At 52.3% G+C, this 20,998-nt stretch overlaps 1 protein-coding gene across 3 annotated transcripts in view; it reads right to left on the reverse strand.

Annotated features, from left to right (window-relative positions):
• DENND3 (DENN domain containing 3) overlaps positions 1 to 20,998 on the reverse strand; it is a 56,068-nt gene that overhangs the window by 13,287 nt on the left and 21,783 nt on the right. For all 3 annotated transcript variants that reach the window (XM_069600873.1, XM_069600872.1, XM_069600874.1), the window contains exons 9-18: positions 20,302 to 20,457; positions 18,133 to 18,229; positions 17,207 to 17,310; positions 16,492 to 16,691; positions 14,263 to 14,784; positions 12,384 to 12,643; positions 12,096 to 12,266; positions 7,330 to 7,459; positions 4,468 to 4,575; positions 2,568 to 2,707 (exon numbers count right to left, since the gene is read on the reverse strand). In XM_069600873.1, coding sequence (XP_069456974.1) covers positions 2,568 to 2,707; positions 4,468 to 4,575; positions 7,330 to 7,459; positions 12,096 to 12,266; positions 12,384 to 12,643; positions 14,263 to 14,784; positions 16,492 to 16,691; positions 17,207 to 17,310; positions 18,133 to 18,229; positions 20,302 to 20,457 — 1,888 coding nt within the window. The remainder of the gene's footprint in view (positions 1 to 2,567; positions 2,708 to 4,467; positions 4,576 to 7,329; positions 7,460 to 12,095; positions 12,267 to 12,383; positions 12,644 to 14,262; positions 14,785 to 16,491; positions 16,692 to 17,206; positions 17,311 to 18,132; positions 18,230 to 20,301; positions 20,458 to 20,998) is intronic.

A 20,998-nucleotide genomic window follows, 5' to 3' on the forward strand; every position in this document is an offset into this window, starting at 1 on the left:
TGTTCCTTCTTGTTTTTTGTTTGATCTAAAGCATTATTAGGCTTCTATAAGTATTCTGCTCTAGTGTGCCTTGGATCCCGTTCCTTTCTCATCCGAAGCTCGGTATTTGAGTGTGGAGGGGGATGGTGTTGAGCAGCTTTAAGAATGATCCCCATCCTTTGGCAACATGGACTTGAATCACAGTGTGTCTATCTCAGCCCAGTTCTGGAGGCATAGACCGTGCCATAGATTGTCCCCTTGTTTTTAGATGATGGAACGTGACCATCAGAGTGGATATAAGCTGAACACTTAGGTATGCAAACTTCGCTTCACCTTGCTTTTCACATAAAAAAAAAAAGAAAGTTGTTTCATGTTAAAGGAGTTGGCATGAAAATTTTCCTAGCAAGACCCCTTGGGACAGTGGCTTCTTTTGTACCCTCTGAGGGTCCTGTATGGATGTGAGAGTTGGACTGTGAAGAAGGCTGAGCGCCGAAGAATTGATGCTTTTGAACTGTGGTGCTGGAGAAGACTCTTGAGAGTCCCTTGGACTGCAAGGAGATCCAACCACTCCATTCTAAAGGAGATCAGCCCTGGGATTTCTTTGGAAGGAATGATGCTAAAGCTGAAACTCCAGTACTTTGGCCACCTTATGGGAAGAGTTGACTTATTGGAAAAGACTCTGATGCTAGGAGGAATTGAGGGCAGGAGGAGAAGGGGATGACCGAGGATGAGATGGCTGGATGGCATCACAGACTCGATGGATGTGAGTCTGACTGAACTCCGGGAGATGGTGATGAACAGGGAGGCCTGGAGTGCTGCGATTCATGTGGTCACAAAGAGTCGAACACGACTGAGTGACTGAACTGGACTGAACTGAACTGAGGGTCTTGACAGGATGAAGCCCTCCAGAGAGTAGGTGTGACAGCATTTTGAACAGCAGGGTAGTGTTGCCAAAGACGCTCGAACCCCACCAGAAAGAGCACCAATCACCCCTCTCCTGGAAATACCAGAATTCACAAGGCCCATTCCAGGTGTGGTTGTGTTAGGCCCTGGGGCATCTGGGTGACATCACACAGAAACAAATGATTTTCAAAGAGCCGTGAGGGGCCTTGAGAAACCTCCAAAAACCAGTGGGCTGATCCTGGTAGCACTAATGGCTAAAGACCTAACACTTGACCCTAGGTTTCTAGGGGGTCCGGTGAGGTGGTTTTTGCACAAAATTAAAAGACGCTTGCTCCTTGGAGGAAAAGCTATGACCAACCTAGACAGCGTATTAAAAAGCAGAGATATTACTTTGCCAACAAAGGTCTGTCTAGTCAAAGCTATGGTTTTTCCAGTAGTCATGTATGGATGTGAGAGTTGGATTATAAAGAAAACTGAGCGCTGAAGATGCTTTTGAACTGTGGTGTTGGAGAAGATTCGTGAGAGTCCCTTGGACTGCAAGGAGATCCAACCAGTCCATCCTAAAGGAAATCAGTCTTAAATATTCATTGGAAGGACTGATGCTGAAGCTCCAATACTTTGGCCACCTCATGCTAAGAACTGACTCATCTGAAAAGACCATGATGCTGGGAAAGATTGAAGGCAGGAGGAGAAAGGGACGACAGAGGATGAGATGGTTGGATGGCATCACCGACTCAATGGACATGAGTTTAAGTAAACTCCGGGAGTTGGCGATGGACAGGGAAGCCTGGCATGCTGCAGTCCATGGGGTCACAAAGAATCGGACTCGACTGAGTGACTGAACTGAACTTTCTTTTAATAAAGTAAAGTTGACTAAGTTATCAGTGTAAAAGCTCAAACAACTGAGGTTTCTCAACCACGCGATAACTGTAATATCATGCCAATTTTATTTAAGTGGTTCTCAGTCTTGACCCCAAATATGTTAAAATAATTCCAGTGTCTGTTTTTGGTGACTGAAAATGTAAATGTGAGAAGACAGCCCTGCCCTTCACAGGACTGAAATCCAGTTTTATAATAGTTTTCAGAGTGCAGGGTGGCGGGGAGGGGGTGGGGTGGGGTTAAAGCCATTATCTGCTCACTTAAACAAGAATAATTGAATGAAAGAGCAGGTTCACATTCAATTTAAAAGCTCAAGATAAAAATGAAAACCCCTCAGGCTTCCTTGGTGGCTCAGTGATAAAGACTCTGCCTGGAGACACGGGTTCGATCCCTGATCCAGAAGATCCCACGTGCTGTGGAGCGGCTAGGGCCGTGTGCCACAACTGCTGAGCCCGTGCACTGGTGCCCAGGAATCACAGCTACCGAAGCCTCAATGTTCAGGAACCCGTGCTCCGCAACAAGAGAAGCTGCTGCAATGAGAAGCACTGCGGCTAGAGTGGCCCCTGCTCACCACAGCTACAGGAAAGCCGCACAGAGACAAAGACCCAGCACAGCCCAAAGCAGAGAAACGGAAACATAAAGCTTTAAAAAAGGAAAGCCCTAACCCCAACTCAATAGGACTCGGTGATGCTGTGGGCTTCAAGTATCCGCCGCCTCTGCAGGTGGGCATGTTCGCTTTCTGAAACCGCAATTTAACCCAGAAGCGGATGAAAACCGTCCACACTGACAGCACACTGTTTACTCACCAGCTTAGAAGCGCCCACTCTAAAGCAGTGCTGGTGAATCGTCCAGGAGGAAGCGTCGAATACGATCACCTTGCCCTCGTTCAGCGCGCACCATAATTTGGGGTGAGCGTCCTCCACTTTTTCCGCCGGGTCAAGATGCCCTGGAGAGGAAAGCAACCCAACATGTTGAAAGAAAACCCCCTGCCGCGTCGGCATGGGATTTGTGATTTGTGCCAAGACGCAGGTCCTGCTCAGTGCCAGGTGCCACCCTGGGCGCCCAGGCTCCAAAGGCGAGCACAGCCTGGACCACCAAGCCCCTTGGAGCTCAGAGTCGTGGACCGGCTGGTTCAGCCAGAGAAGCACAGACAGAGCCCGCCCCCAGGCAGGATGGCAGGAGGCCTGAGCATTCTCTGGGGCAGCGCTTCAGGCAGCGGGAAGGGGGCTCAGGGACAGAGGGCGGGTCTGCAGCCGCTGCACCCCCACTCCCCACCCCTGCCGCTGCAACAAGCGCGGCCGGGCTCCTGCTGTGCCCACGTGGCCACCCACACTGGGCACCATCGGTCTTTCCCACCGCGGCCGCTCTGGCACCGTGAAGATTTTGATTTTTCACTTGTGGTTGGTTTGCATTTCCTGGGCCCTCATGAGGCTGATGGCTTTAGTTGGGTGTCTGGATCTCCTCCATGGGGAAGTGTTTAGGCCTCCTGCCCGCTTCTGAATTGGGCTCTCACTCTCCTTGACTTGTAGCCGCTCTTTAAACACCACCGACTTCGAACACCCCGTGTCGAGTCCATCCTCTTACGAACATCCTTTCCAAGTCTGCGACCATCACTTTCACTCACTTGAAAGTTTCTTTTAAAAATCCTTTATATGGTCAAATTCACCAACCTGTTCCTTTATGGCCCGTAGTTTTTACGTGCTTTGCAACTTGTTTCCTTATCTTGAGGTCATGATTATCGTCTGTATTATCATCCCCAAGCTTCACTTGCTTATGATTGCTTTTGCCTTTCATGTTCAGATCTCCATCCCTGGAGCCGATGGCCGTGTGTGGTCTGAGCTGTGCTTGAGCTCCATCTTCTCCACGTGGACCCACAGCGTCCCAGGGCCTCCTACAATGGAGACACTCTTTCCCCGACCCCTGCTCTGTAGCACCAACCTCAGTCCTAGTCTAGGAAGTGTGAATCTGCCAGTCTTTCTGCGGTGTTCATGCCTTGGTCTCCTGGCCCCATTGGAGTGATCTGCCCACTGAGACGCAGCCTGCAGTCCCCCAGAGCCTGAGATGCTCCGAAGCCAGGCTCAGTGCCCGGGGCCTGGCTCCCTGGCTCCCAGCATTCTCAGAGGTGTTGACTGGTGTGCCCCTGGTCCCTGACCGGGGGGAATGGCCAGCCGTGTCATCAGACATGCGCATCAGCCCAGGGCGGGCCGTCATCCCATCCCAGTGACACCAGGCTCGCCCCGACCAAAGATGTGCGTGCAGGGGCTTTATCTGTTGGACGTGAGAATGGCAAGGCTGGATGGGGACTCAGCTGCGCACAGCCCCTTGTGGCCTCCGAGTCCACAGAGCAGCTGCACCTGGTCACCCAGAGTTCTGCCTCCAACGGCAGAAAACCACCTGGGCCCTGTCCACCCTCATCCTGCCACTGCCCTTCCACTTCAGTGCTGGCCTTGAACACAAGTCTCAGCTCCCAGATTGTTGAAAAGAACAGCAGCGACACAGACAACATGGCCCTACTGGACAGTGCAGGGATCCGTAATCAATGTCCTGTGATAAACCACAGGGGAAGAGAATATGAGGAAGAATGGGTACTCGTGCATTAAGGGGATCGCCTTGCCGCACAGCAAAAACGAACACAACGCTGTAAATGACGCAGACGTCAATAAAGCTATGAAACCCAGCAGCGACGCAGCCAGGGTCGGGCCTCACCTGGGGTGTAGAGCAGCACGTCGATGGCTCGTGGGGCGGTCTCCCCCGCCGAGGGGTTGATCTTGTGTTTCAGGGTTTCCGAGGTTGTCTTCGGAACCGCCATGGGCACTGAAACGCAGACATGTAGGGGTCAGGTCCCCAGACTCCGGGACAAACTCGCACACTCTGCTTCCCTTAGGATATTAGTCCTGGGGTAAAGCCGGGATTTGCGAAGATGAAGCTCTCTTTAAACTGGACATAAGTAAAGCCAAGCATTTCCAGCCAGAGGGTGAGTGTGTGCCAAGGTCTCACACTGCTTGTCATCTAAACACAGCTGTCAAGCTAAATGACCTAATGCTCAACTGTTAGGGACGCTCCAGCAGAGAGAAGACTTTGAATACTTCTCTATCAGTCTAAGCCACGAGCAGCTTCTCACCCCGCCCCATGGCGTGGCTGCTGTGGGGGGAGTCCTGTGTACTGCAAAAGCTTTAGCAGCATTCCTGGCCTCACCTGGTCAGGGCCAGTAACAACGCCCATCCCCTACTCCCCGACACACACACAACAGATATCTCCAGTGCTTGCCAAGCGCCTCCCTCCAGGGACGGGGTGCAAACTTCAGAAAGTTTCATTTTCAGACCTTCCATCACGAATGGACCACAAGCTATCACTGAAGCCCAGGGTCACGTATCACTGCCTCATTACGCTTCACGCAGAGCAAACAGTCCTTGATTGGGAATGAAGGATCCGGGACACTGAGCTTGGGGGACCGCCCCTGCAGTATGGGGTCAAGAGTGTCATGTGCTGGGTCCCTCCGTGGAGACTGCGGACGCGGTGTCCAGAGTGAGAAGGCTTTTCTGCAAACTCTTGACAAAGATCAGGCTTGAGCATGGAGTGGTCTCCACAGCTCAAGTGTAGGGTGTATTTGATTTGGTTCCTAATTAAGGGGGAGAAAAGACCCTGCCATCAACATCTGGCTCCAGGACTGTTGACAAGAGCCCTTCCAAGTCCCTCCAGCAACTGGAGCATCCTGGCTGCTCCCCGAGAGTGGGGTCCTGGGATGTGGGGGCAGTGCGGGGGGGGGGGTGTCCGGGGATACAGGAGAGGGGCTCCTGGCACCAGGAAGCACTAGTGATGTCACAGTTAGTGACAGACACGGCAAAGAGCAAATCGCCCCGAGGGGAATGAACACAAAACCAGGTTTGTTTCCCCTTATTCTGTGATGACATTTTAAACAGACTCTTCCTGGCTATTGACTCAAGAGGAATAAAAACATGTCCCAACAACAACTCGTATGGGAGCTATTCATAGACACACTGTGTGCAACAGACAGGAGGTGGAAACCTCAAACGGTCGGCGGAGGGAGGGATAAACTCCACTGTATCCACCCAGCGCAGTACATTCAGACACAAAAGCGCTGCGGGAGTGGCCCCTGCCACACAGATGCACCCTGGAGCGCGTCACCGCGTGAAGGACACCGGACACACAGGACACCTCTGCTGTGAGTTCACGTGTAGGAAGTGCTCACACTGGGCAAAAACGGGGCATTTCCCCAACGACAGAAAGTAGGTTAGGGGTTGCTCAGCAGCTGAGGGGCGGCTGCAAAACGTATGGGGCTTCTTACTAGGGTGAGGAAAATGTTTGAACCCCACTGTGCTCACGGCTGTAGAGCTCTGAATACACTCGAACCAGTAAGGTGTGTGAAAGAGAATGGTGTGTGAATTATTTCTCAATAAGACTGCTATGTTTTTTAAAGTGCATACAAGCAAAACTAGTTGTCATCTGAAAAACATCCCTACAGGACTTCCCTGGTGGTACAGAGGATAGGAATGCAGGGGTCACGGGTTCAATCCCTGGTCAGGACTATCGCACGTGTCCCAGAGCACCTAAGCCTGGGAGCCACAACTGCTGAGGCTGCGGACTGCGGCTACGGAAGCCCGCACGCCCCAGGGCCTGCGCTCCACAACCAGAGACGCCACCACTATGAGCGGCCCGCACAGCGCAGCAGAGAGTCGTCCCTGCTCGCCACAGCTAGAGAAAGCCCGCACCGCAACAAAGACCCAGCACGGCCAAAATAGTTTTTTAAAAATCCCTACAACGTGCTCATCTGTGTTTCATGAATTCGCTTCACGTGGTGGGTTTAATCGAGCACATGTGACTTCCAGCACACAGCAAGGCTGATAGAGTTAGCGGTCCTCTATAGTCTCCGCTTCTTTATGCAAAGCGTAGGACAGCTGGTTTTAGGAGATCATTTAAAAGTGGACACAAAACAGAAGTAGCTAAAAATCTTGCCTACATCTATTCTTATCTTCTACTTCCTGGACTTGAAAAATCTTCTAAAAATAAAAAACTGAGCTAACCACTGACCAGTATGGCTTCCAGAATGTGAGAGCCAGATCTGAACCTGCAGGCAAGAGACCAGAGAACTCCTAGGGGCGGGGAACTGACTGAATCAAGGGGAAAAGTGAGACGGTCGTCGGGGGTCTCCCCATGCCCGAGCAGTGCAGTCCAGCAGTCAAGGACAGCCAACGCACAGGGGTCCCTACCGCTCTGCAGCGGGCGTGTGTCTGACCACAGAGCTCCAAGAGACTGCAATGGCGATTCTGTGAGCCACTCAACAGAAACCCTGTTGTCGGGTCACTGGTAATTCAGATTCAGGACCAACACCATACAGGGTAAAGTGGGCTGTTACTCAGACAAGGAAATGGTGAGGTGCCTCGTGTGTGTCTTGAGGAGCACAGAGCTCCAGGGGATTGCTAAGTGAGAAAAGGAAAGACACAGAGGGAGATGTGGTGTTCAAAAGGGAAAAGTGCAGAAGAAAGAAGTTCGAGACATTTGGGTTGGTTCCAGCTGACAAGACAAAAGGCAACCAGATAAAAACCTTACTTTCATTCTTCATCCTATCAAAGTAGGACAACTTGGAGGCCGCATAGATGGCTCCCGGCGACTGCAGCGTGCCGACGACCGCGTCCATCAAGAGAATGTGGGTCAGCGCCTGCTGTACGTACTGGGGGTCCTGTGGGAGGCACAGTCATCTCCAGCACAGTGTCTCTGAAATCACGTCCCGCTAAGACTCTGTCCCATTACACACAGCAATACTTTAAAAAACGTGTTGTTTTCAAAGCCACCTGCAGAGTTTAAGTCTGGATTTCATGTCATGTACTTATGTTCTCTTAGTTGAGACAAATACTGGTTGTCTCCACCCCTTCCCCAAAATAGTTGGAATAATCCTCCCACTCACTAGCCTATAAAATTACCCAGCCAATAAAAGCTAACAACCGAAGAACCGATGCTCTTGAACTGTGGTGCTGGAGAAGACTCTTGAGAGTCCCTTGGACCGCAAGGAGATCAAACCAGTCAATCCTCAAAGAAATCAATCCTGAATATTCATTGGAAGGACTGATGCTGAAGCTAAAGTGCCAATACTTTGGTCACCTGATGTGAAGAGCCAGCTCACTGGAAAAGACCCTGATGTTGGGAAAGGTTGAAGGCGGGAGAAGAGGGTAACAGAGGATGAGGTGATTGGATGGCATCATTCGACAATGCACATGAGTTTGAGCAAACTCCAGGAGACAGTGATGGACAGGGAAGCCTGGCTTGCTGCAGTCCATGGGGCTGCAAAGAGTCAGACACAACTTAGCAACTGAACAACAACAGCAACTCACTACCAACAAAGCTAGTGGAGGTGATGGAATTCCAGTTGAGCTCTTTCAAATCCTGAAAGATGATGCTGTGAAAGTGCTGCACTCAATATGCCAGCAGATATGGAAAACTCAGCAATGGCCACAGGACTGGAAAAGGTCAGTTTTCATTCTAATCCCAAAGAAAAGCAATGCCAAAGAATGCTCAAACTATCGCAAAATTGCACTCATTTCACATGCTAGCAAAGTAATGCTCAAAATTCTCCAAGCCAGGCTTCAACAGTACGTGAACCGTGAACTTCCAGATGTTTAAGCTGGATTTAGAAAAGCCAAAGGAACCAAAGATCAAATTGCCAACATCCGCTGGATCATGGAAAAAGCAAGAGAGTTCCAGAAAAACATCTATTTCTGCTTTATTGACTATGCCAAAGCCTTTGACTGTGTGGATCACAACAAACTGGAAAATTCTTAAAGAGATGGGAATACCATCTTGAGAAATGTGTATGCAGGTCAGGAAGCAACAGTTAGAACTGGACATGGAACAACAGACTGGTTCCAAATCGGGAAAGGAGCACATCAAGGTTGTATACTGTCACCCTGCTTATTTAACTTATATGCAGAGTACATCATGAGAAATGCTGGGCTGGATGAAGTACAAGCTGGAATCAAGAATGCCAGTAGAAATATCAATAACCTCAGATATGCAGATGACACCATCCTTATGGCAGAAAGCAAAGAATTAAAAAGCCTCTTGATGAAAGTGAAAGAGGAGAGTGAAAAAGTTGGCTTAAAACTCAACATTCAGAAAACTAAGATCATGGCATCTGGTCCCATCACTTCATAGCAAATAGATAGTGACAGACTTTTATTTTGGGGGGCTCCAAAATCACTGTAGATGGTGAGTGCAGCCATGAAATTGAGAGATGGTTGCTCCTTGGTAGAAAAGTTATGACCCACCTAGACAGCATATTAAAAAGCAGAGACATTACTTTGCCAACAAAGGTCCATCTAGTTAAGGCTATGGTTTTTCCAGGGGTCATATATGGATGTGAGAGTTGGACCATAAAGAAGGCTGAGCACCAAACAATTGACAGAAAGCATCACTATGAACAAAGCTAGTGGAGGTGATGGAATTCCAGTTGAGCTCTTTCAAATCCTGAAAGATGATGCTGTGAAAGTGTTGCACTCAATATGCCAGCACATTTGGAAAACTCAGCAGTGGCCACAGGACTGGAAAAGGTCAGTTTTCATTCCAATCCCAAAGAAAGGCAATGCCAAAGAATGCTCAAACTATCACACAATTTCACTCATGTCACACGCTAGTAAAGTAATGCTCAAAATTCTCCAAGCCAGGCTTTAGCAGTACGTGAACCATGAACTTCCAAATGTTCAAGCTGGATTTAGAAAAGGCAGAGGAACCAGAGATCAAGTTGCCAACATCCGCTGGATCATGGAAAAAGCAAAAGAGTTCCAGAAAAACATCTATTTCTGCTTTATTGACTATGCCAAAGCCTTTGACTGTGTGGATCACAACAAACTGTGGAAAATTCTGAAAGAGATGGGAATAGCAAACCACCTGACCTGCCTCTTGAGAAACCTATATGCAGGTCAGGAAGCAACAGTTAGAACTGGACATGGAACAATAGACTGGTTCCAAATCGGGACAGGAGTACATCAAGGTTGTATACTGTCACCCTGGTTATTTAACTTATATGCAGAGTGCATCATGAAAAATGCTGGGCTGGAAGAAGCACAAGCTGGAATCAAGCTGGGAGAAATATCAATAACCTCATATATGCAAATGACACCACCCTTATGGCAAAAAGTGAAGAGGAACTAAAAAGCCTCTTGATGAAAGTGAAAGAGGAGAGTGAAAAAGTTGGCTTAAAGCTCAACATTCAGAAAACGAAGATCATGACATCTGGTCCCATCACTTCATGGGAAATAGATGGGGAAACAGTGGAAACAGTGCCAGACTTTATTTTTTGGTGCTCCAAAATCACTGCAGATGGTGACTGCAGCCATGAAATTAAAAGACGCTTACTCCTTGGAAGAAAAGTTATGACCAACCTAGATGGCATGTTGAAAAGCAGAGACATTACTTTGCCAACAAAGGTCCGTCTAGTCAAGGCTATGGTTTTTCCTGTGGTCATGTATGGATGTGAGAGTTGGACTGTGAAGAAAGTTGAGCACCAAAGAATTGATGCTTTTGAACTGTGGTGTTGGAGAAGACTCTTGAGAGTCCATTGGAGTGCAAGGAGATCCAACTAGTCCATTCTGAAGGAGATCAGTCCTGGGTGTTCTTTGGAAGGAATGATGCTAAAGCTGAAGCTCCAGTACTTTGGCCACCTCACGCGAAGACTTGACTCATTGGAAAAGACTCTGATGCTGGGAGGGATTGGGGGCAGGAGAAGGGGACGACAGAGGATGAGATGGCTGGATGGGATCACTGACTCGATGGACGTGAGTCTGAGTGAACTCCGGGAGTTGGTGATGGACAGGGAGGCCTGGTGTGCTGCAATTCATGGGGTCGCAAAGAGTCGGACTGAGCGACTGAACTGAACTGAAACAATTGATGCTTTTGAAGTGTGGTGTTGGAGAAGACTCTTGAGAGTCCCTTGGACAACAAGGAGATCCACCAGTCCATCCTAAAGGAAATCAGTCCTGAATATTCATTTCAAGGACTGATGCTGAAGCTGAAGCTCCAATACTTTGGCCACCTGATGCGAAGAACTGACTTGTTGGGAAAGACCCTGGTGCTGGGAAAGACTGAAGGCAGGAGGAGAAGGGGACGACAGAGGATGAGATGGCTGGATGGTATCACTGACTCAACGGACATGAGTTTGAGTGAACTCCAAGAGCTGGTGATGGACAGGGAGGCCTGGTGTGCTGCAGCCCCTGTGCGGGTGGGCAGGGTGCGAGCCTGTGCGGCTGTCCCGGGTGCCTGCCGGCCACCAGCTGTGATGCGCTTTATTGTTGTTGTTCAGTCGCTCAGTCGTGTCTGACTCTTCTCAACCCCATGGGGCTGCAGCCCACCAGGCTCCTCTGTCCATGGAATTTTCCAGGCAAGAATACTGAAGTGGGTTACCATTCGCTTCTCCAAGGGATCTTCCCGGCCCAGGGATCGAACCCACATCTCCTACGCTGGCAGGCAGTTTTTACCAGGGAGCCACCTGGGTTGTGCTAAATAACCAAGTGGACGTAAAATCAGAGAGTCCAAAAGTCACAGAACATTGGAATCTTAGGACCTAGTCCTCCCTTTCTTATTTTAAACAGAAGCCTCCTTCCATTTCCTTGACCTCAGGCTCCTCCAGGGACAGAACGTCCATCACAGAGGGCAGCTCTTCCACCCCTGGACGTCCGTTTCTCCTAAAGTTTGCCACTGGGTGGCTGCCGCCCCCACCTGCGTCTCCCCGGTGACCAGTGAACTGCAGGTCTCGAGAACCTTAGAAACCGCTCCCTGTATGAGTGCCCAATTTGGACCCTTTGCTCACTCTGTTGTGGGTTTCCTGTCTCATCTTGCCATTCAGACAAGGCAAACATCGCCCCTCGTGTCTTACCTCCATCCAGAGTACCCTCCACGACTAGGAAGTCTTAACTTGCTGTAATCAAAGCCATCAATCTGGCCCAAAGTAAGTGAGGCTACAAAATTCCCTAGGATTTTGACCGTAGCCCTGTGGAAGGAACCTAACACACCCCTGCCCAGAACCCTAATCCCGTGAAGGGAAAGAGTTGAGAGCTGAGCTCACATCTGCCAGAGTCCAGCCCCGACGCTGCCCTCCCCGGGCGTCACCTGGAGCCGAGGAGGCGGAATGCAGAGGCCAAGCCCAGGTCCGCGCATACCGCCCTGTGGGCTGGCCTCCGTGTTTGCCCCCAAGGCCTCCCCCAGCACCCCAGGGCCTCGCACCGAGTCACGTGGAGCACAGCCTCCTCAGTGCCTCTGATGAGATGCTGCGCCCGGGAGCTATGCTAAGCATCGCGGAGAGACCGGAGCCACGGGTGGGGACAGACCTTGTGGTCGTCGGCCAGCTTCCTGCCGGCCCACATCTCCTTCACCATCAGGTGCCAGAGGTCACATTCCGTCTTCAGGTTAGCTTCAAAGACTTCCTTCTTGGACGCCGTTTTGATTTTTAACGTGGGAATTCTCAGGAGCAGAAAAGTGGCCATGGTGCTTCTGACGTCCTGCAGAGGCAGCGAGAGAGGCGGGAGAGTGAATGTCGGCCTGGGCGGGGGCCCGGGGTGAACAGCAGCTGCGAGTAGGGGCGGGCCCACGGCGGGCGGCCCCAGGCCTGGCCTCACCTCTATGTTCCTGAAGGTGGAGATCTCCGCGTAGCCCGGCCGCCCCTCCGTGAGGAGGAACAGGCGCTTCTGGGTCATGGCGATCTTGCCCACCCCGCGGTTCGTCTTGACGGAGCGCGACAGCTTGTACACACACTCGCTTTTGTCCAGCTGCTCCATCACCGACAAAGGCAGGCTGACCTCCTGCGCCTCTGCTTCTGCCTCCTTCCAGCAGTTGTAGAAATCTTTGAACGTTTCTGGGTCAATCTGTTTCTGGTGTCCTTAGTTTTATAAAGATAAAAAGAGGTTCTTAAAGCCACGGACACCTGGACGCTGCGCATTCCCCACAGGAGGCAGCAGGTGGCGCCAGCACCTAAGTCTACCTGGACAGAAAGCACGGAGGAAAGAGGCCCCTTCTCACCCAGTTTCCGCAGGCGGGCGCTCGGTCTGGGCCGAGTCCCTCTGTCCTCTCTAGCCCCTACCTAGGCAGGCAGTCTCAGTGCCTCCCAGGGCGCCAGCTGGGGACCCTGGGACAAGGATAGAGGAACTGGTGGGCAGCCATCCTGGGGCCAGTCCGAGGGTGTAGCTAGCACTAAGAGATCCTCAGACACTCCCTCAGTGCTGGATCAAGCCTGGCCTGACGGCTTGATCTTTATCTCCGTACTCTGGTTACCTGAACAAATGCATCATTATTTGTAAGCAAGATGATCTTAACTGATTCAGTAACCTTCCCAAATGTCCAATATTCAGGGGCTCTAGAGCTGGAGAAAGACCCAAGTCCGAAATCCAGCGTCACTGCTGCTCAGCCGTGTGATCACAGGCAAGACATGGAGCGAACCTGGCTCCCTATCTGTAACACGGAGCTGGGACCACCCCCAGCTCCCACTTAGCTGCTGCGAGAAGTGGCTCGTCTTAACCCTGACGCTTCCCCGTGTCTGGCTCCTGTGGCTCCATTCCACGTCGTGGATCCATCTGCCCTCCATCCTCAGCGGGCCCCTCACACCCTGCACAGGGAGTGTACCCCAGCAGGCCTGTTTCACCTCACGCCCAGGCTGAGGCTCCCCTTGTTCATGAGGCCGACTCCTCCAAGGTCAGGCCCCTCCTCCGGTCACGCTCTAGCCTCCCAGCACAGTGACAACGTGTGGTAACATGCCTCTGTACACACTGGTCTGCAGTGCCCAGACCAGAAAACTCCTACCCATCCTTCAAAACCTAGATAGAGAGTCCATGGGCAGCCTTCCTGGACAAGGTAGTCATCCTGGCTGGACACCCCCTGAGCTGGCATGCTCTTTCCTCATGGCATCTAATAACACTTCCTGTGCTCCACCCTCCACACAGGCCCAACCACCGTGGCACTCTGTCACAGGGAGACTGAGGCCTGGACAGTGGCTGGTGGGCAGGTGCCAGGCAGACGGCCCCACCAATGCTGTGCTGCTCTGTGTGTTCCTGGGTCTGTATGATCCGCTGGGCTCCTGCTCCAAATGCAGGAACCTTCCCATCCCAGCCGTGGGCCCCCATGTCAGAGGGAGGGATCATCACACTGTGAGCAGGTCCCCCAGGACCAATATCGCCAAACTTCCCCAGACCCTCCGCCTCTCTCGACCAGCTGCTGGGTCCGTCAGCAGGTAAAGCCCCCACCCATGCGGCTTTCTGGAAGGCAAAAGTGGCTCAGACAGTAAAGAATCCACCTGTAGTGTAGGAGACCCAGCTTTGATCTCTGGGTCAGGAAGATCCCCTGGAGGAGGGCATGGCAACCCACTCCAGCATTCTGGCCTGCAGAATCCCATAGACAGAGGAGCCTGGTAGGCTCCACAACTGAGTGACCCACACACACACGGGGCTCTCCCTGGCTAGGCCAACCTGCCGTCCAGGGAGGCTCCGGCCGCAGGCGTCTTCCTACCTACAGTCAGCGCCTCGAACAGCCGGTGTATGACACTGGTGTCCTTCACGATGCCCGACTCCTGCACCCTCTTCACGAAGTCGTCCAGCTGCATGTGCTTCTTGGGCAGCTCGAAGTTCTTGACGCGGTCGTCGGCCTTGGGGGCGTCCGCGGGCCTGTCCATGACCTCGCTGATGAGCCGGAGCAGCTCGGGCGTGCGCTCGGCCTGCGTGCGCTCGGGTGCCGACAGGGACTCCACAGTCATCTGGACGAGGTCGGCGGGGAAGACGCACACGTCGGTCTTATACAGGCTCTGGAAGTCCAGCAGAGCACCCAGCAGCTGGCCCTGCATCAGCCGCACCAGCCCCCGCAGGTAGAAGTACCTGGCCAGCAGCACCGAGTTCTCGGGGGTCAGTGAGCCTATGGCCTTGCTCAGCTGGGCCACACAGTCCGCGTAGAACGCCTGCACGCACTGGGCCACCAGCGGGAAGTGGATTTCCGGGATCTTGAAGGTGTGTGTCGACTTGGGGGGCATGTCCAGAACTGGGGGTGAAGGGGAAGTGAGCGGTAAGCGCAGACCTTAGAGGCAGACGTGCATTCCCACCCCAGCATTCTGTTGTTTCTGGGCCCTGGGTACAGCATGGAGCAGGAACCAGGTACATCTTCCAGGAAGTTCCACGAACCCCACGCTGAAGGGGGCCCCCAGCGGCCTCCTGTGGCACCCTGAGAGTATGGCATTATTTTATTTGCTAAAACTGCTGATGGCTAAATTGAAACGTGATGCTGAGTCTTTGCTGGAGGATTAAGCTAATAACCTAGAGGTACCTGCCAGGCAAGCAAGTCCTGTTAAACAGCCGTTTCTTTTACCTTAGCAGCAGCTCTGTGCATGGGTACTGTTGCCACACTCATCTCACAGGTGTGGGGTGGAGGTCTTCACTGGCCCCCAGCACACAGCTGCTGCATGTCACACCTAACCAGCCGTGTGTCACGCCAGTGCCTTCCACAGCCTCACCCCCATGGCTCCTGGGCAGCACCAGTGGGCGAGGCCAGGCCGCAGGAAGCAGCTCACCCCAAGGAGGTGGGGTCTCAGTAACAAAGCCTGGAGGATGGCGGAGGAGCCCGGGGGAGGGGCAGAGGGCAGAGGGAGTGGAACATAGTCCTACAGCGAACGGGCCCAGTGCAGAGCACAGAGCCCCACGATGCTCTACAAGAGAGGACGTGCAGGCCCAGAGAGGCAGAGCGGCCTGCCCAGGGTCACAGAGCTGGCAGGCAGCTGCGCAGGGGACTCAGACCCACCAGGGGCCTCCAGAAGGTTGCTCATTTGGACACACAGCCCCTCCCAGCAGCGAGGACATGCTCCTCCCTCAGCCTCTGGCTCTCAGGCCAATGCACAGGAGACACCGGCTGGTACCCGGTGCCTCCACCCACAGCACCATCTCCCCCCTACTTCTCCGTCCACTGAGGATGGGTGGAGACCCCTCCCTGGGGCTTCGAGGAGAAGCCCCAAGCACCCACAAGTGGCATCACACGTGACCGGCTTCACTGCGGCTCACGTCAGAAGGACACAAGGGCTCACACAGGTCCAAATGGGTTTTACAGCAACTCATCAGCAAGGGGACCCGAAGCAGATGCTCTGCATGTGGGTGGAGATGCAGCCGCTGCCTCCCACGGCACGCCCCTCCCCTGGCGTCCACCTTCTGAGACCACAGCACAGCCCCCCACCCCCACGGCACGGCCCTGCCCGTCACCACCCTGACCGTGTCACGATACTGAAGACCTCAACTCACCCCCCACCAGTGTTATGCATTTCTATCATCTGCCTTCCTCCCCATCCATGGGGGCAGGGCACTGGCCTGGCAATCACTGGAGGCTTAATAGTCGCTGCACCTCAGTAGACAGTGATACATGTAAACAGGTGTCTCCTCGGTAAATATGCATATACACACATATACCCACACATGTATGACAGACATGAAAACCGTGAATAGCTGCGGTCTTCAGCAGTTGGGAACCAGGTGATTGATGGAAAATACAGACAAGAAATCATTTTCTATAATGAACATAGTTTGCGAAAAAATATTCTAAGAATATTTCAAATAATCAAACTATTAGAACCCGCCCCCCCCACACCACCCCCCCAAAAAAAGGCCCATTCCCTTCTCCTGGAATGAGCTCTGACTTCTTTCAGCAACTGGCAGGGTTAGAATCACGTGACTGGGAAAGGTCAGAGAAGGGGTGTGGCTGGCCCACCTGCGCCGCTGCTCCCACACTCCGTGGTCTGTATCTTCCGAAGCGACGCGTTCCGGGGCGGCAGCTCCGGCACTGCGATGTCCTGCAGGTTGGGCATGCTGACCACCATGCGCCGGTGGGCCGCGTGTGGGGTTGAGGACTTCCGGCTGGCCATCTTCTCGATCGTGGGTCTCCTCGGACTCAGGAGCATCCCGTTTATCCTGGGTGGAAAGTCCCAACATCTTACATGTACAATAATGATCAAAGAACGGGCTCAACTGGGCATTTTCCAAGTGTCCAGTATCCCCGTGCCGAGGGAGAAATGGCGGGAGCTGGCCTGGCTCTCCCACGTGTAGGGAAGGCTGAGTGCAGGCCACGCCCCCCAGGAGAGGTCTCACACAGGATAAACGAGGGCGCTGCTGACGGTGACGCTTGTTTCAGGAGTTCAGGAAAAGCAACACAGAGGAGGCAGGAAATGGCGAAGATGTCGGGAGAGCGTGAGAAGGAAGACGGGGAGAGAACGGCCCGAATGCAGAGCTGGAGCTGCTCTGGGGGCATGTCAGTGTCCCCCCCACAGGAGACAGAGCCGCCGGGAGGAGCCAGGCCCGCCAGCCAGCTCCCACACATCGAAATGTCAGACTCCTCCGATTTATCGTTCATCCGTCCAGAGACAGCTGCTGCTTGAGCGTCCCGACCCCCAGAGAGCGGCGCATCCTTCAGAACCTAACGTGCATACCTGTCCTCCTCAGACTGCGTGTGGAGGTCCATCTGGGCAAAGGCGTCCATCCTTCTGCTGAGCCGGGCCTTGAGGAAGGCGTGAAACATGTATGTATCCAGGACCTGGAAGAGACGCAGAGGGGCGGTCACTGCGCCTGCCCCACTGCCCTTCTGAGCCACCAGGGGCCCTGCAGCCGCTGCACGAGTGGCCCTTCCCCGACCCACCGAGGCCTCTGGCCAGCACCTCTAGACCCAAGTTCCCAACACAGGCAGCTTTCTTAGTTCATCAGAATCTAAACTAAGATCCTCCTCAATCCCTCACCAGCCAACCTCAAAGAATAAGACACTCTTTACGTTTGAAAAAAAAAAAACCAAAAAATTCGAAAGCCCAAACCACTCTGCCCCCTAGGACAATAGCAGCTGAGTCTTTAATTCTGGGATCTCCTGGGGATGGTGGCCTCCCCCACATGCCCACCTCACAGCCAGCCCACCCATCCACAGACTCACGCAGAACAACCTCCCAGGCAGCTCTCAGGGAGAGTGGACATGGCCCAGCCCAGGCGAGGAGGCGGTGATGGGAAGGGCATGGAATTGTGCGGGCTGATTGGATGCGCCCAGATCCAGGCTGAGGGCTGGTAGGATGCACCCAGATCCAGGCTGAGGAAGGGGCTACCAGGCATGGGCCTTGGCCACAACAACTCAGCACTCCACACTTAAAACAGGTGCACTGAGTTACATGTATATCACTCTAAAAAGCCAATTAAGAAAATAAGAGCTGGGCAAAGGATCAGCAGGACCCACACTCAAACAAACTTCTAGAAAAGCTAAAACACAGAATAAAGTATTAACAGATGCTGGAAACCCTGGATGTGAAAAGTATTTTAAGCACAGAAAAGTGCGAAGGATGGAATATAGACACGCACACAAACCCCATACGCCTCTCACCTGTTTATAAAACTGCTGGTCCCCTAGAGCTCTTGTTTTGAGAAACTCTTCACTATTGAACACTCTATGTTCATAATTCAAGTGATTCTTCACTTCCCTGATGAAGAAAGACAGTCTAAGTGTTGAAATGTTTTCAAACACATGAAAAGCATATCGTGTTAGCAGAAAAATGACGGCAAGAAACACACAGTTTGAAAAGCCCTGTCTGCACAAGGATTATTGAGCTCCGAGGGTTTGAGTGTAACCCGTGGTCAGGCTGGCCTGTCACTTCAATATAGCTTTCCTCCAGCTGGAATGAAGCTCTGGGGGGCTGGCAGGGGGACGTGGGTCTGTCTTGAGCCCCTTAGCTCCTTATTCAGATAAAGAAGACGTGATCGGCCGTAATTGTTCATGCTAATAAGACTGAGTTCAGGGTGGTGACACAGGAAGGGCAGACAGATCCTGGGTATTAGCCCAGCTTGGCTGCCAGCTGGACTCCTATTGGCCACTTCCAAATCTGCATTCCACGGGGACTTGGCCACACGACGCCCCAGATCTCATGAGATAGCTACCAACAGAATCAATAACCGTACAGAGCATATTCAGGACGTGGATGTTCAATGTTTTCCCTCTCCTGTGAGGAGAGACGTGACTTCATCTAGGGGAAGCCAGCTTTTAGAATCATACTGTCTGCTTTTTAATGACCTAAACTCATCAAGCTTGCATGTTCATGCTCAGTCGTGTCCAACTCTTTGTGACCCCATGAACTGTAGCCCACCAGGCTCCTCTGTCCACGGGGATTCTCCAAGCAAGAACATTGGAGTGGGTTGCCGTTTCCTACTCCAGGGGAGCTTCCCGACCCAGGGATCGAACCCTTGTGTGTCTCTTATGTCTCCTGCATTGGCAAGCAGGTTCTTTACCACTAGCACTACCTGGGAAATCATTCATAAAAGATTCCATATTAAAAGAACAAAAGGAGTAGAACATTTGATATACACAACTTATGATTTTCTACCAATGCAATGCTCTATAGCTTATACAAAAAATAATATAGATCATATTAGTCCATATATTTAGGTGTCTATAATACATCATGGCTTTACCATTTTGTTATATTTCAATCTTTGTCTTTAAAAAATAAAAGCTTGAGTATGTCATGGCCTTACCATTTTGTTATATTTCTATGTTTTTTAAAAAATAAAAGCTTGAGTGTGAATGAGCATGCACAGAAAAATAAAATCTTGAAATAAAAGCATCAAAATTTGAAAAAAAAATAAATAAAATAAAAGAACAAAAGGAAAACAACGTTTCTATGACCACACAAATTATAGTGCCTTAAGCAGAGAGCTAACGCAACCCACCTATAATGTAACATCCCATTTTTCTTCTAATAGATTATTTGCTTTATGTAAGGAAAGACGGCTAAAAAACACAACCATTAAAATGTTGAATCACACAGTGTTGTCAAGTGGGCCAGCTCTGGTCTAAACCATTCCCAGGCTGGGTCCGTCCAGATCAGAAGAGGACTTGGAGTTGCCACTTTCCCTGCCACGCACGACCCGAGGGTGGGAGAAGGAGCAGAGGGGTGAGGCAGGGGAGAGAGAGGCTGCAAGACAAAGCAGAGAAAAGAGAACCGGAAGGGAAAAAAGGCTTTCCTACCAATAGCTTCACCACAAAGTTAACATGAATGTCGGCATAGGTCTATCGGACATTCCTTACAGGACTGCACATTTAGGCCAGAACAACCACTGGACCCTACACTACATCTCGGTACAGCAAACACACTGCGCTGTCCACTCGACCGACTGGGCTCAAGAGCTGGCTCCCAACAACACACGACAGACTCCAATGCTGAAGGTGACGGCAATGGGGAGAAAGAAGAAAAGCTTCTAATGGGGGCCAGTCCTGGGTGCTAACCAGCCTGGGCTCTCCTTCAGGTGGGCTGCAAGCCCCAAACAGTCCATTTGTCCCTCGACCCGGGGCTGACCGCCCACAGTGGTCCTTTGCAGGAGAGAGGAGGGGGTGGGAAGGCCCTGGGCAGGGCTGACACACTCCCAGGGATCCTCCTGGGTGCAGGGGCCTCTGCCACGTCAGTCCTGGATTTCAGTCCCTGAGCTCTGGGGCCACGGCCGGCGTGGAACTGGGAGCGGGCTGGGGACCAGGTGACAACCCTGGAGGGGCTTTAAATACCTGAAGATGCTGACGAGCAGCTGCAGGGTCATCTGCTGGATCTGGCAGTTGAGCCGCTGCTGCCAGGCCCGCCTGGAGGCCCGGCCCTCGTTCACGTCTGTGCTGGTGCAGAGGTGAGCCAGCTCCAGCTCGTGGTGCAGCTGAAGGCTCTGGACCCTGGAAAGGAACAGAGGGATAGTGACCACAGCTCAGCCCACAGCACGTGACCACTGCTCACGGGCAGGAGAGAATCCTCCAGGGAGAGCTAAACTGACCTTCTTAGGATGCTCAGAACACCTATCAATACCGGGGTGGGGGTTGGAGAGAGGATGTCGTTAAAAACACATTCCGGCTGGGAGTCTATTCAAGTCCCAACACAAACAGCTCACTAGTGAGGAACCCACAAAGGCCTTGTCTTTGGACCACAGGTGTTTTTGTCCAAGCTGAGTCATCCCGTCCCTCTTTTCAACACTCCCTCTTCCACAACGGCCAAAGGGTTCCCAGAGGGCCTGGGCACAAAGGCCCTGCCCCGGCAGGTGCCGGTGCTCGAGGCGTGGCCACCCGTTCGGGGGCGGTTCTCGGGGACAGGGGCTCCCAGGGGTCTTCATCACACAGGACCCCCGCCTCCCCAGCACCAGCCATGGCTGCACCTTTAGATGTGACTTTGGACACCAAGGAGAGAGTCGGAGGCTTTAAATATGCAAATAAACCCACATGA

The sequence above is a fragment of the Ovis canadensis genome, chromosome 9 (genome assembly GCF_042477335.2).
Source record: "Ovis canadensis isolate MfBH-ARS-UI-01 breed Bighorn chromosome 9, ARS-UI_OviCan_v2, whole genome shotgun sequence".
Taxonomy (NCBI): domain Eukaryota; kingdom Metazoa; phylum Chordata; class Mammalia; order Artiodactyla; family Bovidae; genus Ovis; species Ovis canadensis.